At 42.5% G+C, this 15,741-nt stretch overlaps 1 protein-coding gene across 3 annotated transcripts in view; it reads right to left on the reverse strand.

Annotated features, from left to right (window-relative positions):
- alg8 (ALG8 alpha-1,3-glucosyltransferase) overlaps positions 1–15,741 on the reverse strand; it is a 30,224-nt gene continuing 14,483 nt past the window's right edge. Inside the window, exons 7-13 of one of the 3 annotated variants that reach the window (XM_078222367.1) lie at positions 13,946–14,049; positions 11,764–11,884; positions 11,166–11,305; positions 10,770–10,909; positions 8,542–8,639; positions 3,535–3,607; positions 1–1,500 (exon numbers count right to left, since the gene is read on the reverse strand). In XM_078222367.1, the coding sequence (XP_078078493.1) occupies positions 1,266–1,500; positions 3,535–3,607; positions 8,542–8,639; positions 10,770–10,909; positions 11,166–11,305; positions 11,764–11,884; positions 13,946–14,049 (911 nt within the window). In that variant the 3' untranslated portion in view covers positions 1–1,265. The remainder of the gene's footprint in view (positions 1,501–3,534; positions 3,608–8,541; positions 8,640–10,769; positions 10,910–11,165; positions 11,306–11,763; positions 11,885–13,945; positions 14,050–15,741) is intronic. The other 2 variants (XM_078222368.1, XM_078222370.1) reach the window with 2 other exon arrangements.

Raw genomic sequence — 15,741 nt, forward strand, 5'->3', positions numbered from 1 at the left:
ATCAAGAAAAACAATCTCCTTTATTTAAGTGATGGTAAATGAATTTCGCGATTTGACATAATCCAATCCCAAATGTTTAACAAGTGTTTCTACTGGTTATTCCTTATACAAAATAAGAAAATAAATGCATTCTGCGCTTCACAAATGGTTTTGTTTTTGGATTGTAGTTACTCTGACATTATTACATTTCAAAGCATACTTGCAAGATTTTGTTTTTATAAAATAAACACCTTTCTAGGTTACATTTACAATTCACAATGTACAGAGGTTAATGAAAACATACACTTCAGCTGGCACCCGTAACAGAAACATTTTGGTCCTTGCGACAAAACTAATTATTGACACATCAGTAGATCGTTTTCAGAAATATTTATAGAATCCATAGAATCCCTACAGTACAGAAGGAGGCCATTCGGCCCATCGAGTCTGCACCAACCACAATCCCGCCCATACCCTATTCCCGTAACCCCACACATTTACCCTGCTAATCCCCCTGACACTAGGGGGTCAATTTAGCATGGCCAATCTAACGCACACATCTTTGGACTGTGGGAGGAAACCGGAGCACCCGGAGGAAACCCACGCAGACACGGGGAGAACGTGCTAACTCCACACAGAGAGTGACCCGAGGCCGGAATTGGACCGGGGTCCCTGGCGCTGTGAGGCAGCAGTGCTAACCACTGTGCCACCACTTAACCAAGATCAGACTTGTATAAATGTTTGGAGGTCTAGCGTATACCTCGACTTAATGAAAATTAATGCGGCTCTTGCAGGAGTGATGCAGGTTTATTCGAAAATTCATTTTTGATATAACTTTGACAGGAATAGTCACCATGTACTGAATTTTGCATCACCAAATACAATGGCAGCATTTAGCACCCAATGGCATACTGTGGGGTAGGATGACAAAAATAAAATCACACTTCACAGGGCAGAAGAAGTCTTTAATCTCCAGGAAACAAGTTTCCCAGGCTAATGAAATGAGTCTCGAACATCAACAAAGGCACAATACCATGCAATTTTTAAGGGTACTGAAAATATACCCAGCATTGAAATATCATGCCACTTATATCGTTAGTGCTTTCAAAATTTGCAGTAAATTAAGGTCTGCATTACAGTTGCTAAGGCCTCAACACCGGAATATGTCCATGATTCCTGTATCGCGTTCACGATTCTTGTATTGTGTACATGATTCCTGTATATTGTAACTCCGAGTCAACAGCATATTCACATGTCCAAATAAAACAAAACTTTTGGTCCATCAACTACTGTGCTTTCATCTTCCTGTCAGTCCTTGGCTCCCTCAGGAATGAAACGTACAGTTTAATCCAAGAGTAGGTAACGCCTAGCGAGCAGTATACGGAGATGAGCAACAGTGGCACAAAGGGGAATCTCTGCTGCCAGGGCGTTAGGGGATAGACGATCTCACAGATAACTTGCAGGGGAATTAGACCGCTGAGGTAGATGGATTCAGGCAGATTTAGAAGTGATCCCTCTTTCCTAGATAGGTAACAAGGTTAGTTAGATTTTAGTGGATTTACCATACATACTTTCTGTAAAATTCAATAAACTCAATGTTTGAAATTGAAAATATTTAAAAGGGATCTGGAAATTCTGTGGAAACAAGGTGAGGAAGATATTTCTAGTCAAGATGAAGTTCAGCTGACCCAGTAAGTGTCCACATTGCTTTAGCTACATTCAAGATGTGAAACCAAGACAAGCTACTGTGCCCCGTCAGAACGTTCTGGATAAATCTTTATTGATCCAGGTAGCATATTATACTCCCATTGCATTAGTTTCCATCCAGAATAGTTATAAAAAGATATTGCTGTAGATATACAACAGAGAGCAATCAGCAACTGAAAGACAAGAGATTCTTTCGCTATGAATGCTAGCAGGCCTGCTGTACATTTTGAACAATTCCTGTTCTCTATAAAGAGCGATACTTGCTCGAATATTGTAGTGGAACAGCTCTTTGGAGCTCCACGAGCAATGGTACAGGCAATAAAATATGTTCCTTTGCCCCACCATGGGCTGTTTTAAGTTGTCCAGACTCTAGGCTGTGGAATTCACTGAAGCCTCTCCAGCCTTCAAACCAACAAAGATAAGAACAAAATACTGCAAATGGTGGAAATCTGAAATAAAACCAGAAAATGCTGGAAAAACGCAGCAGGCTGGCAGCATCTGTGAAAAGAGAAACAGAGTTAACATTTTGAATCCATATGCCTCTTCTGAAGTAGTCATGTGGACTTGAAACGTTGGCTCAGTTTCTCTCTCCACAGATACTGCCAGACCTGCTGAGCTTTTCCAACATTTTCTGTTTGATGGAGACTTTGACCATCTGTCCTAATAGTTCCTTCAGGAGCTCAAGTGTCAAACACTGTCAGCTAATATTCCTGGGAAAGGACTTGGGGTATTTTCCAGTTTCCAAAACTCAACTGTGTCATCAGGGAGTAAAGTCGAGTGGAGATTGGACACAAAGAACGAAGAACAGTACAGCACAGGAAACAGGCCCTTCGGCCCTCCAAGCCTGTGCCGCTCCTTGGTCCAACTAGACCAATCGTTTGTATCCCTCCATTCCCAGGCTGCTCATGTGACTATCCAGGTAAGTCTTAAAACACTTAAAACATTTATAGAATCATAGAATCCCTACAGTACAGACGGAGGCCATTTGGCCCATTGAGTCTGTACCGACCACAATCCCACCCAGTCCCCTATTCCCGTAACCCTCATTTACCCTGCTAATCCCCCTGACACTAAGGGGCAATTTAGCATTAGCCAATCAACCTAACCTGCACATCTTTGGACTGTGGGGAGAAACCAGAGCACCCGGAGGAAACCCACGCAGACACGGGGAGAATGTGCAAACTCCACACAGACAGTGACCCGAGGCCGGAAGTGAACCCGGATCCCTGGCACTGAGAGGCAGCAGTGCTAACCACTGTGCCACCCCCATTGGTGGGGCAGAAAGAGAAGAGGTGCCTGGATTAAGAACGGGCAGTGACAAAGATGAGGTGCAGTTCTGATGTACACTTCACTGAGGGATGGTGTGTAGCATGGGCAAACTAAGAGCATGGTATTAATAAAGGAAACCACTTAAAGAAAATAAATAAATGGATTGAGTTGACAAGTTTTTTTATTGGTGTAAGAAATCTCACTTCAGCCACAAAGTGACAAAAAAGAAAAGATTGTAAGGGAAGAAATCTTCAGTCTTAAATAAATTCTCTAACCCCTGTTTACTGTTTCATGTGGGGTTGTTCCAAGATGCATAGGAATGCGACCTACTGGTCATGCTACGGCAGTCCAAAAGAGAGGGACATTTGAGACTTGATTTGAAGGTTTCCAGGTGGTTAAAAATAAAACTTTTACAAAACTAAGGAAGTAATTTCAACAAAACTCATCTCTCTCTGGACTGTTCTTCCCATTTAAACAGTAATTACAGTATTTAAATATTGTTAACGCAAACTATCACTGTTGCAATAGCAGAATGTTTCACATGGATTTCTAGGGAGGAATGAACGCATTTCAACTCACCTGAACAAAGCTTGCAGAGCAGAGAAACTATACACAGTGAACATCAGCATGAGGCAGATTTTGAGTGGCATCTCTATAAAGGATAAAAGATCAGTACAAAATCAAAAGCTTTGCACTGAATACAATGCACGACATGCAAGATTAAATTCACCAATCCTACGCTGCCAGCAAGGAGTCACACTTGCATGGAACAAGCAAAGATGTGGCTAGGTCATCACAGCCTCACTTCTCTGCATGGCCAATGCACCTAACCAGCACGTCTTTCGGACTATGGGAGGAAACCGGAGCACCTGGAGGAAACCCACGCAGATATAGAGAGAATGTACAGACTCCACACAGACAGTGACCCAAGCCAGGAATCGAACCCAGGTCCCTGGCGCTGTGAGGCAGCAGTGCTAACCACTGCGCCACCGGAAATTTATTCTAGGATTCTCATTATAGTTTATAATTATGACGGACGTGGAAATGTTCTGGAATCAAAATGCTGAACAAGAGTACAAGTCAATGATAGGAACAGTTGTAGACCATTCAATCCCACAAGCTTATTCTGCCCATCAATTCATGCTTTAATCTCTTGATACTCTTACGCAACCAAAATCTATCAATCCGAGTCTTTACAGTTTCAAATGAGCCAGATTTCGGGGCAGTTTTGAAGGAGAGTTTTCACTATCCTCTGTGTGACAAAGTGCTTTCACTCCTACATGGCCTCACTCCAATGTTAAGGCAATGCTCCCTTGTTTTGGATTCCGTTATCAAAGGAAACGGTTTCTATGTATTTATCCTGTCAAATTCCTCCAGCATTTTAAAGCTTGATCGAGTGATCCCGAATACATAACGTGGCATCTTTAGGAAAAGGGAGAAAACACAGCAGTGTAAAGGAAAAATCCAACAATTGTCAAATGATTTTATAAACACCTCAATGAATCAGACAATGCGTACATTTGTATTTTTGTTTTCTCTCCTGAAGGCACTGATATGTTGGGGCCAGCTCATCCTTGTAGCTAGACTTCGCTATTCAATATGATCACAGCTGATCCTCTCAACACCTTACTCCCACACTCTCCCCATATCCTTTGATACATTTAGAATTTAGAGACCGAATTATTTCCTTATTAAATACATTCAGTGACTTGGCCTCCACAGCCGTCTGTGGTAGAGAATTCCACAGGTTCACCATCCTCTAGTGAAGAAATTTCTCCTCATCTCAGTCCTAAATAACCCGCCCTGTATTATGAGACCATGATCCCTTGCTCTAGACCCCCTCAGCCAGAGGAACCAACATTGCTACATCCAGTCCTGTCAGAATTCTAGATGTTTCAATTAGGTCTCCTCACATTCTTCTAAATTCCAGTTAATAGAGGCCACAGTCAACCCAATCTCTCCTTATGCGAAAATTCTGCCATCCCAGGAATCAGTCTGATAAACCTTCACTGCACTCCCTTTATGACAAGTATATTGATTTGATTTATTATTGTCACATGTATTAACAGACAGCGAAAAGTATTGTTTCTTGCGCGCTATACAGACTAAACATACCGTTCATAGAGAAGGAAACGAGAGAGTGCAGAATATAGTGTTACAATCATAGCTAGGATGTAGAGAAATATCAACTTAATGCAAGGTAAGTCCATTCAAAAGTCTGACAGCAGCAGGGAAGAAGCTGTTCTTGAGTCGGTTGGTATGTGACCTCAGACTTTTGCAGCTTTTTCCTGAAGGAAGAAGGTGGAAGAGAGTATGTCCGGGGTGCGTGGGGTCCTTAATTATGCTGGCTGCTTTGCCGAGCCAGTGGGAAGTGTAGACAGAGTCAATGGATGGGAGGCTGGTTTGCGTGATGGATTGGGCTACATTCACAACCTCTTATAGTTCCTTGTGGTCTTGGGCACAGCAGGAGGCATACCAAGCTGTGATACAATCAGTAAGAATGCTTTCTATGGTGCATCTGTAAAAGTTGTTGAGAGTCATAGTTGATATGCCAAATTTCCTTAGTCTTCTGAGAAAGTAGAGGCGTTGGTGGGCTTTCTTAACTATAGTGTCGGCATGGGGGGACCAGGACAGGTTGTTGGTGATCTGGACACCTAAAAACTTGAAGCTCTCGACCCTTTCTACTTCGTCCCCGTTGATGTAGACAGGGGCATGTTCTCCTTTACGCTTCCTGAAGTCGATGACAATCTTCTTTGTTTTGTTGATATTGAAGGAGAGACTATTGTTGCCGCACCAGTTCACCAGATTCTCTATCTCATTCCTGTACTCTGCCTCGTCATTGTTTGAGATCCGACCCACCACGGTGGTGTCGTCAGCAAACTTGAAAATCGAATTGGAAGGGAATTTGGCCACACAGTCGTAGGTGTATAAGGAGTATAGTCGGGGGATGAGAACACAGCCTTGTGGGGCACCGGTGTTGAGGATGATCGTGGAGGAGGTGTTGTTGCCTGTCCTTACTGATTGTCGTCTGTCAGATAGGAAGTTCAGGATCCAGTCGCAGAGGGAGGAGCCGAGGCCCAGGCCATGGAGTTTGGAAATGAGATTCATGGGAATAATAGTGTTGAAGGCTGAGCTGTAGTCAATAAATAGGAGTCTGATATAGGTGTCCTTGTTATCTAGGTGTTCCAGGGTTGAGTGCAGCGCCAGGGAAATGGCGCCTGCTGTTGGCCTGTTGCGGTGGTAGGCAAACTGTAGTGGATTCAGGTAGTCCAGGAGGCTGGAATTGATTCGTGCCATGACTAGCCTTTCGAAGCACTTCATAATGATGGACGTCAGAGCCATAGTCATTAAGGCGCGCTGCTTGGTTTTTCTTAGGTACCGGGATGATGGTCGTCTTCTTGAAGCAGATAGGGACCTCAGATTGTTGTAAAGAGAGGTTGAAGATGTCTGTGAATACCCCCGCCAGCTAATCCACACAGGATCTGAGTACACATCCGGGTACCCCATCTGGCTAGTCACTTTCCGTGGGTTGACCTTCAAGAAAGCTGCTCTGACATCTGCAAATGGTGACCCCAGAAACAGGTTCATCCAGGGCTTCCAGGGTGGAGTGCATGCTCTCGCTGACCTCTTGCTCAAAACGGGTGTAGAATGCATTGAGCTCATCAGGGAGAGGTGCGTTGGAGCCGGCGATTTTACATGCCTTCATCTTGTAGCCTGTTATGTCTTGCAGACCTTGCCATAGTTGGCGGGGTTCGGTGTGGCTAGCCTGGGACTCTAGCTTGGTCCGGTACTGTCTTTTGGCATCTTTGATGGATCTCCTTAGATCGTATCTGGCTTTCTTGTATAGGTCAGTGTCGCCTGATTTGAACGCCTCAGACCTGGACTTCAGCAAGTAGTGGATATCCCTGTTCATCCATGGTTTCCAGTTGGGGAACACACGGATTTGCTTCTTTGGTTTCTCAGGTAAGGAGACCAAAACTGCACAAAATACTTCAGGTGCGGTCTCACCAAGGCTCGGTACAGCTGCAGCAAAACATCCTTGCTCCTGTACTCAAGTCCCCTTGCAAAGAAGACTGACATACCACTTTCCTTCCTAATTGCTTGCTGTATGTGCATGCTTGCTTTCATTGACAGGTGTACTAGCTCACCCAGGTCCCTTTGTACGTCAATATTTTCCAATCAAACACCATTTAAACAATATTTTGCTATTCTGTTTCTCCATCTGAAGTGAACAGCTTCACTTTTATCCACCGTATTTTCCCGCTCACCCGACAACTCTAAATCAACCTGAAGCCTCAACCTCCTCACCACTGACATTCCCACTAAGTTTCATGTCATCAGCAAATTTGGAAATATTACTTTTGGTTCCCTCATCCAAATCATTGATGTAATCCTGGTTCTCTCTCAAAATTGATGCTTGCACATTTTCCAGTCGCATTGAATGGATAACAATGTGAAATGGGAACCCGAGCAATTTTCCCTTTCACCTACAGGAGGCCCTGATTATTACTCCTATTTAAATCAGCTAACTCAACAAAGACTGGGAAGCTAGTCCAAGTGTTTATGGTGTGTGTCTACAGGTGGGTGGAACTCATTGCATAATGACCTGTGCACACAGAAAGAGACGCTCCCCTTTAAGGAGCTGTTAACTATTTAATTAATGTGTTTCATTGTTCTACTCAAAAGAGAATAATAAAACATTGCAGGTCTTCTGGTGCAATGATAGCATCCCTGCCTTTGAGTCAGTAACTCCAGATTAAAGTCCCATTCAAGGACTTGACAGTGTGTTCATAATGTGTTAACATTCATAACAGGTTGAGTATCAATCTGCAAATCCTTCCATGGCAGCAGGCAGGTTTCCTGGTCAGACAAGTGATGGAAAGAAAGAAATTGGAGCTTCACCATTCATAGCTCCTAACTACAACATGATTGTAAAAGTGTATGTTGCCACAGCATAGAATCATAGAATGCTACGGTGCAGAAGGAGGCCATTCGGCCCATCAAGTCTGCACAGACCACAATCCCACCCACGCCCTATCCTCATAACCCCATCTATTTACCCGAGCTAGTCCCCCTGACACTAGGGTCAATTTAGCATGGCCAATCCACCTAACCCGCACATCTTTGGAATGTGGGAGGAAACCAGAGCACCCAGAGGAAACCCATGCAGACATGGGGAGAATGTGCAAACTCCACACAGACAGTGACCCAAGCCAGGAAACGAACCCGTGTCTCTGGCGCTGTGAGGGAGCAGTGCTAACCACTGTGCCACCGTGCTGCCTAAACTCTGCAACTTGGACTCAATGGGGCATCCAATTCCTACCCTGCAACACCGCGCAACACACACACACAACACACACCACACACCACGCAGACACCACACACACACCACACAGACACCACACAGACACCACACAGACACCACACAGACACCACACAGACACCACACAGACACCACACAGACACCACACAGACAACACAGACAACACACAGACAACACACAGACAACAGACAACACACACATACAACACACACATACAACACTACACACAATTTTGAAAATGTAAATGAGCATTTGATCTTTACCTGGCCCTGTGAAGAGCAGCGGGAAGAGGGAAAGATGCCCTGTTGTTACTAAGATGAGATATGTTCCAGCATCTTTTCTGTTTTCCACAGCAAACAGACTAAGGATTTAAAAGAAAAATACTGCAATATAAGACTAACTTCATTGGAACTGACTAAAACTCTGTTGTAACGGCTATTTTATTTACTTTATAGACTGACCAATTTACTCCAACACTACTGCATATTATGGGTTTGGAATCATGTATCTTGTTGGAAGAATATGTTCCAGCACCAGCTTTACTTAATGTCATGAGATAAGGATAACAGTCAGTTATTTTCTGACACATGTTAAAAATAATAGACAAGAAGAAATAAGTTTAAGAAAATAAATTTATAAAGTTTTGATATATTCAAAGGATTGCCTGAGTACTTTACAAAGAACAATACAGCCCAGGAACAGGCCCTTCAGCCCACCAAGCTTGTACCAATACCCGGTTTCTATCCCTCTGTTTGCTCCCCGTTCGTGTGTCTATCAAGATACATCTTGAATGTTGCTAACGCGCCTGCTTCCTCCACTGGCAATGCATTCCAGACACCCACCACCCTGTGTGTGAAAAACTTGCATGTCTCCCCTAAACTTACCACCTTTCATCTTAAACCCGTGTCCTCTTGTAGTCGACCCTTCCACCCTGGGAAAAAGCCTCGGACAATCCACCCTATCTGTGCCTCTCATAGTTTTAAAAAGAGCATCTTTGCCCTGTTAAACCGTACATGATGCTTACTTCTGATTTCACTTAAGATTCTGTAGGAGAAGGATCACCGTCTGCACTCTCATGTTATATTATCACCTTCAGTTATTGCAAATCTCTTTCTACCATGATGAAAAGGGCAAAATAATTGCACCATTAAAAATAAATACCGTACTAAACCTAGGATTGTGCTTTTCAATAATCTTAGTATCTTAAATTGTAATACTAAATATATTAGCACATTTCAATTAACTTTGGGTGGTTGTAAGCACTCGTACTATTTCTTACAACCCATCCAGGAAACACTTCTGCCCCGCAGTAACAATATTGATTGTACGGGTATATGGTTCCAGGGGTACTGGTGTTTTTCCAATACCTCAGCATATGTGCTTTCATTACATGTAAGCGTAGACACTTGGATGGATGAACGGAAACGCATGGTTGGCTACATCAATGTCACAATTCCATTTCCCAAATCAGCCATGCATGTTTGGTGTCAAATTGTAAGAACATTAAAAACTGGGAGCAGGAGTAGGCCATCTGGCCCCTCAAGCCTGCTCCGTCATTCAATAAGATCCTAGCTGATCTTTTCATGGACTCACCTTCACTTACCCGCCCGCTCACCGTAACCCTCAATTCCTTTACTGTTCAAAAATTTATCTATCCTTGCCTTGAAAACGTTCAATGAGGTAGCTTCAACTGCTTCACTGGGCAGGGAATTCCACAGATTTGACTTATCCATTCTACGAACTGGACTGAAGGTCCCAAACTCACTTCATGCATTTACTGCCAAGAGTGGGAAGAGACTTCCACCCGACTGGCACTCAAATCTAGGTCCCATAGTTAAAGGATAGAGTGCAAATCCAGGAGTGCCCAATCATTTGGCGAGCACCACAGAGCCTCAAAGGTCACTTAACAAATTTGAAATCCATTTTTCCATTGATTAGCACATTGTCGTAGTTGTTAAATACTAATGGTAATGGACCTTATTCACCAATGAGGCAACAAAGCTACTAACTGCTAAACTTCCAGCCCCACAAGACATAAATCATAGAATCCTACAGTGCGGAAGGAGGCCATTCGGCCCATCGAGTCTGCACCGACCACAATCCCACCTAGGCCCTATCCCCATAACTTACCCCAGCTAGTCCCCCTGACACTAAGGGACAATTTACCATGGCCAATCCACCTAACCTGCACATCTTTGGACGAGTCAAACAAGATAAACAAGTCCAAACAGCAACAATAAAGTACAGAATAGAATTGAGGTGTTAGGACTTGCCAGTGGCTTGCGGCCCCTCCATGTTTGCAGTTTGAACACCCCTGTACTAACTCATTACCCCTTCCATCGCCGATGGACTCCTCACATCAAAATTTAATTCAATTACCGTTGCAAAATATTTCTGTTTCTGACAATGGAACACAATCCCCATTATTGATATTACAAAAAGTACTACAGTGATATTGAACAACATCACTAAGCTAACAAATTTAAGATACCTCAAAGGTAGTATTGCGATGAGAATGGCCTTTTCATGCACATGCCAGCCAAACATGAACGACCCCAATGCACAAAGAATTAGGCACTGAAGGAACCCTCTCGGTCCTCGAGGTCTTAGCCAAAGGTGGAGAATAGCAGGCTTGAAATAAGAGAAATGGAAAAGTATAAGACCTTGGTTAATAATTGAAGCAAAAATCATTGAATATTCTCTGCTGGTCATTTTGCACACAATAAAATACTCACCCCAGCATTCAGCTTTAAACACAGTACAAAACTAGGAAACTCATCGCATCAAGTGAACATTACTATCTCTGCATCAACCAATGCCAAATATTAAACACCAAAGAATAGCAACTGAATCATGTTTCATTGAGAGAGTATGTGTTGGCACTGACCATTATTGAGAGCAATGTACAGACCAATGTTGTGAAGGGTGACACAGAGGGGAGGACAGTGTGCTGGAACTCCTGCACTAAACCTCCTGTCATCGATGCCTTTGAAAGCCTGGCAGGATCCAGCAGTTGCAGCTTTACATCTGCAGCGGAAAATGAAAATTACCTCTCAGTTACTTGGAACATTAGCTGTTTGATAAAATAATTTAATATGATAATTATAGAAATAGCATCAGCAAATAGCGAGATAACTAACTGACAGCACCAGCAACTGGTGAGATAATTAACTTATAGCACCAGCAACTGGAAAGATAACTAACTTATAGCACCAGCAACTGGAAAGATAACTAACTTTAGCACCAGCAACTGGCGAGATAATTAATTTATAGCACCAGCAATTGGCGAGATAACTAATTTCAAACTGGTAAATATCAGGACCATGAAAATATAATTTCCTGATTATTTGTTAGTTTTCAATGTTCAGATAAAGAATTAATTTCTCTTAACATCCAGTATTGACAGTTAAATATCTTACAGACTGGCACACTAAATATCATAGATGTCTATATATTAACGTTTGATGAATGTAACTAGACCATACCAATGACAGATAATACTTTGTCCACCACATTGTACAAAGCCCAGAAATTTGGGGCCCAATATGCATGACAGAGTCCTCGCTTGAAGGGGAAAAGTCGCGCAAACACTTGAGGCAGCTGACCCTGAGAAAGAAAGAAACATCTATTAACAAACAGCTTGGGGAATTCTGTACTTACGTACATTTTCTGCAGTGGCATATTTTTAAGTAAGGGCCTGGTATATTACTTGGTGTGTGAAATCTTAACACTTATTTTAAATTATTACTTATTTTCAAACTAACCAAATGCTGATATTCAGCTCAATATGGGGAGGGGGGTAACCACTGACGAGGAACTCAAATGCCCTTCATCCAATATGTGAGGATATATTGGGCTTGGCATGGACGGACAGTAAATGTCAGAAAATGTGAAAGAGGTTGACTCTTTGTGGCAAATGTTTTTGGGTCATCTGTCTTCTTCATAATGCTATTAGGTCATCTTACCCTGCCAGGTTGTTAGAACAGGATATGGCGCTCGACTCATCGATCAACAGATCCGACGCGCCACAGCGAAAAACCGCACCGACCTCCTCAGAAGACAAACATGGGACATGACCAACAGAGTACTCTTCATCGTCCAGTACTTCCCTGGAGTGTAGAAGCTACGACATCTTCTTCGGAGTCTTCAACACGTCATCGATGAAGACGAACATCTCGCCAAGGCCATCCCCACACCCCCACTACTTGCCTTCAAACAACCGCACAACCTCAAACAGACCATTGTTCGCAGCAAACTACCCAGCCTTCAGGAGAACAGTGACCATGACACCACACAACCCTGCCACAGCAACCTCTGCAAGACGTGCCGGATCATCAATACGAATGCCATCATCACACGTGAGAACACCATCCACCAGGTACACGTTACCTACTCATGCAAGTCGGCCTGATACGCTGCAGGAAAGGGTGTCCTGAGCATGGTACATCAGCGGGACCATGCAGACGCTACGACAACAGATGAATGGACACCACTCGACAGTCACCAGGCAGGAGTGTTCTCTTCCTGTCGGGGAACACTTCAACAGTCAAGGGCATTCAGCCTCTGATCTTCGGGTAAGCGTTCTCCGAGGTGGCCTTCAAGACACACGACAACGCAGAATCGCCGAGCAGAAACTGATAGCCAAGTTCCGCACACATGAGGACGGCCTCAACCGGGATCTTGGGTTCATGTCACACAGCATGTAACCCCCACCATTTGGCCTGGGCTTGCAAAATCTTACTAATTGTCCTGGCTTGAGACAATTCACACCTCTTTAACCTGTGCTTAACTCTCTCTCCACTCGCACTGTCTGTACCTGTAAAGACTTGATTACCTGTAAAGACTCGCATTCCAACCATTAGCTTGCAATTGAGTCTGTTTCTATATATGCCGTTTGTGAACCCAACTCTCCACTCATCTGATGAAGGAGCAGCGCTCCGAAAGCTCGTGATACCAAATAAAGTTGGACTTTAACTTGGTGTTGTGAGACTTCTTACTGTGCCCACCCCAGTCCAACGCCGGCATTCCGACATCAGGTTGTTAGAAGTATGGTGTCTTCTCCCATTTCTATTCCCAAGTTTTGTAGATAATGTACACAGCCTTCAATATGGCTGGGCCTCCCCTCTTTCTGGGCATGTGTTGCTGCCTTTAGGGAGGGTGTCCTAGAGTGCCAAATCAAGCAACGTTCCTTGTATCCACCTTATACAATAGCTTGTCAATTTCATCCATCCATGATGGTGAATCTGTGCCTTCTACCGTTTGCCCAAAGACTCCATTTAGTATCTTCCCTTGACTTTTATCTTCCAGTTTCTTACCCTGCACATAGCCTTCAAGGCCAAAATAATTTTTGTCCCCATACATAGCCATTTACCTATAAGTGGCTGCATCCTTGTCAATATTTTCAGCAGCCCTTTAAGAGTTTTTCCAGATATCCCCCAGTCTATCAAATATGCTTTCTGCTCTTAGGTTAATATCCACAGTAGGGAATATTACAAACAGGATATTGAGTTTGACACTGGAGTCTTCTTGTACTGTGACAGAACTGCACAACTGCCCACTATATAAATGAAACTGTGCTCAACGGGAATCAGAGAACATCAAAATACCATCTCAAATGCAATGTACAGACAACGTGCTTTAAATTCAATTTATCCAGTTCATCTTTACCATGGCTATGAAGGGTCCAAAGGAAACAGCAAACACAGAGCAGACTATAAATCCCAAGGCAAAAAGACGGGAACAACTGAAACTCCTCCATTGGATAGATCCATCTTAAAAATAAACACAAGGAACAATAATGACAAATTATAATTTGAGGATATCACAAAAGAAAATGTTTCATTAATTAAAAGCAAGAAACAATATCATAACATTTCAGGGCTATGGGCCAAGTGCTGGCAGATGGGACTAGATGGGAGTTCAGGTGTTTCTAATGTGACAGTGTGGATTTGATGGGCCTCTTTTGCGCTGTATGATTCTATGATAATACATGTGACAATAATAAATCAAATCAAAGCCAGGCAATGACAAAACAAAATGACATGAGGCATTTTAAATACAAAAACTTCAGTCACCATCCACACCCCTTTAAAAAAATCAGGTGGTTCCAAACAGTGTGATGGAATTCCTCATCGTGGTCTATCCATCTTACTTGCTTTTTTTAAACAAATATTTTCATATAAACACAGAGTGGAGTATTGGGGTGCCAGTTTGAATAGGTTACTGTGACTGAATATCAGACAGCTAAATTAATAATCGAAAAAGCTTAATGATTAATCTTTCACAGAGGAGAAATTTTTTTTTTAAGAGATTAAGAGAACAAGTTTGCACATTCACTTTTTCTTACTGAAAATTATCAGTATCTGGCTACGTCCTAAGCAAAGCTGAGGGAGAGAGGGGGGAGGGAGGGAGGGATTTTACTGCACTGGTCAGCATGTAAAAGTGGTTCTTATGGTAAACTTACTTTACAAAAATGAGAAAACAAAAACAAATCAGAATGCTGAAATGTTAAGGGCCAGGAAAAATTACGGTAATAAAACCATTCTTGGAAGTCTTGAAGGTTCACTAATAATGGTATTATTGGCGAATACATTCACAAAAAGAGGTAATAATTTCAAAATTACTAGGATGAAGGATACAGTAGAAAAAATATTCTGCACCCTCTCCTTTCCCTCTCCCCTATCTATTCTATATATGGTATGCTTTGTATAGTGTGCAAGAAACAATACTTTTCACTGTATACCAATACATGTGACAATAATAAATCAAATCAAAATTTTCATACAGCAATTTACAAGGGTTGTCAATGCTTCACTGCAAGTGTTTATTGTAGTTGAGGTAACATGCAGAGTTAGTTAAATATTTGAAAAAATTATGAAATTGTGATATCAGTATCTGGCTACGTCCTAAGCAAAGCTGAGGGAGAGAGGGGGGAGGGAGGGAGGGATTTTACTGCACTGGTCAGCATGTAAAAGTGGTTCTTATGGTAAACTTACTTTACAAAAATGAGAAAACAAAAACAAATCAGAATGCTGAAATGTAAAATACAATAAAGCCGAGCTTGTACAAAGAAGCACAATGGCTAAAAATTAACTTAGGAATACAAATTCAGCAGGAATTAAAGATTTAGACATTTGAATATTCATCATGGATGATTGAGTATCCATGATATTGTAAATCTCTTATAATAATTATGATTAATTGCTCTCTGTAGTTACCTAGCAAGTCACTCGGTTATATCATATCACTATAGTGCCTTTACAGGGCACCTAGTGGTTGGAGAAACATACAAACATACAAAATTTGACTCCTCAAGTTTGCTCTGCCATTCAATAAGATCATGGCTGATCCACTTCTGTTTCAAGTTCTGCATTCCCACCAATCCCAGATAACTTTTGATTCCCATGCCTAACAAGAAATCTATCTACCTCCACCTTAAAAATATTCAATGAACCTGCCTCCAC

The sequence above is a fragment of the Mustelus asterias genome, chromosome 10, assembly GCF_964213995.1.
Source record: "Mustelus asterias chromosome 10, sMusAst1.hap1.1, whole genome shotgun sequence".
Lineage (NCBI taxonomy): Eukaryota > Metazoa > Chordata > Chondrichthyes > Carcharhiniformes > Triakidae > Mustelus > Mustelus asterias.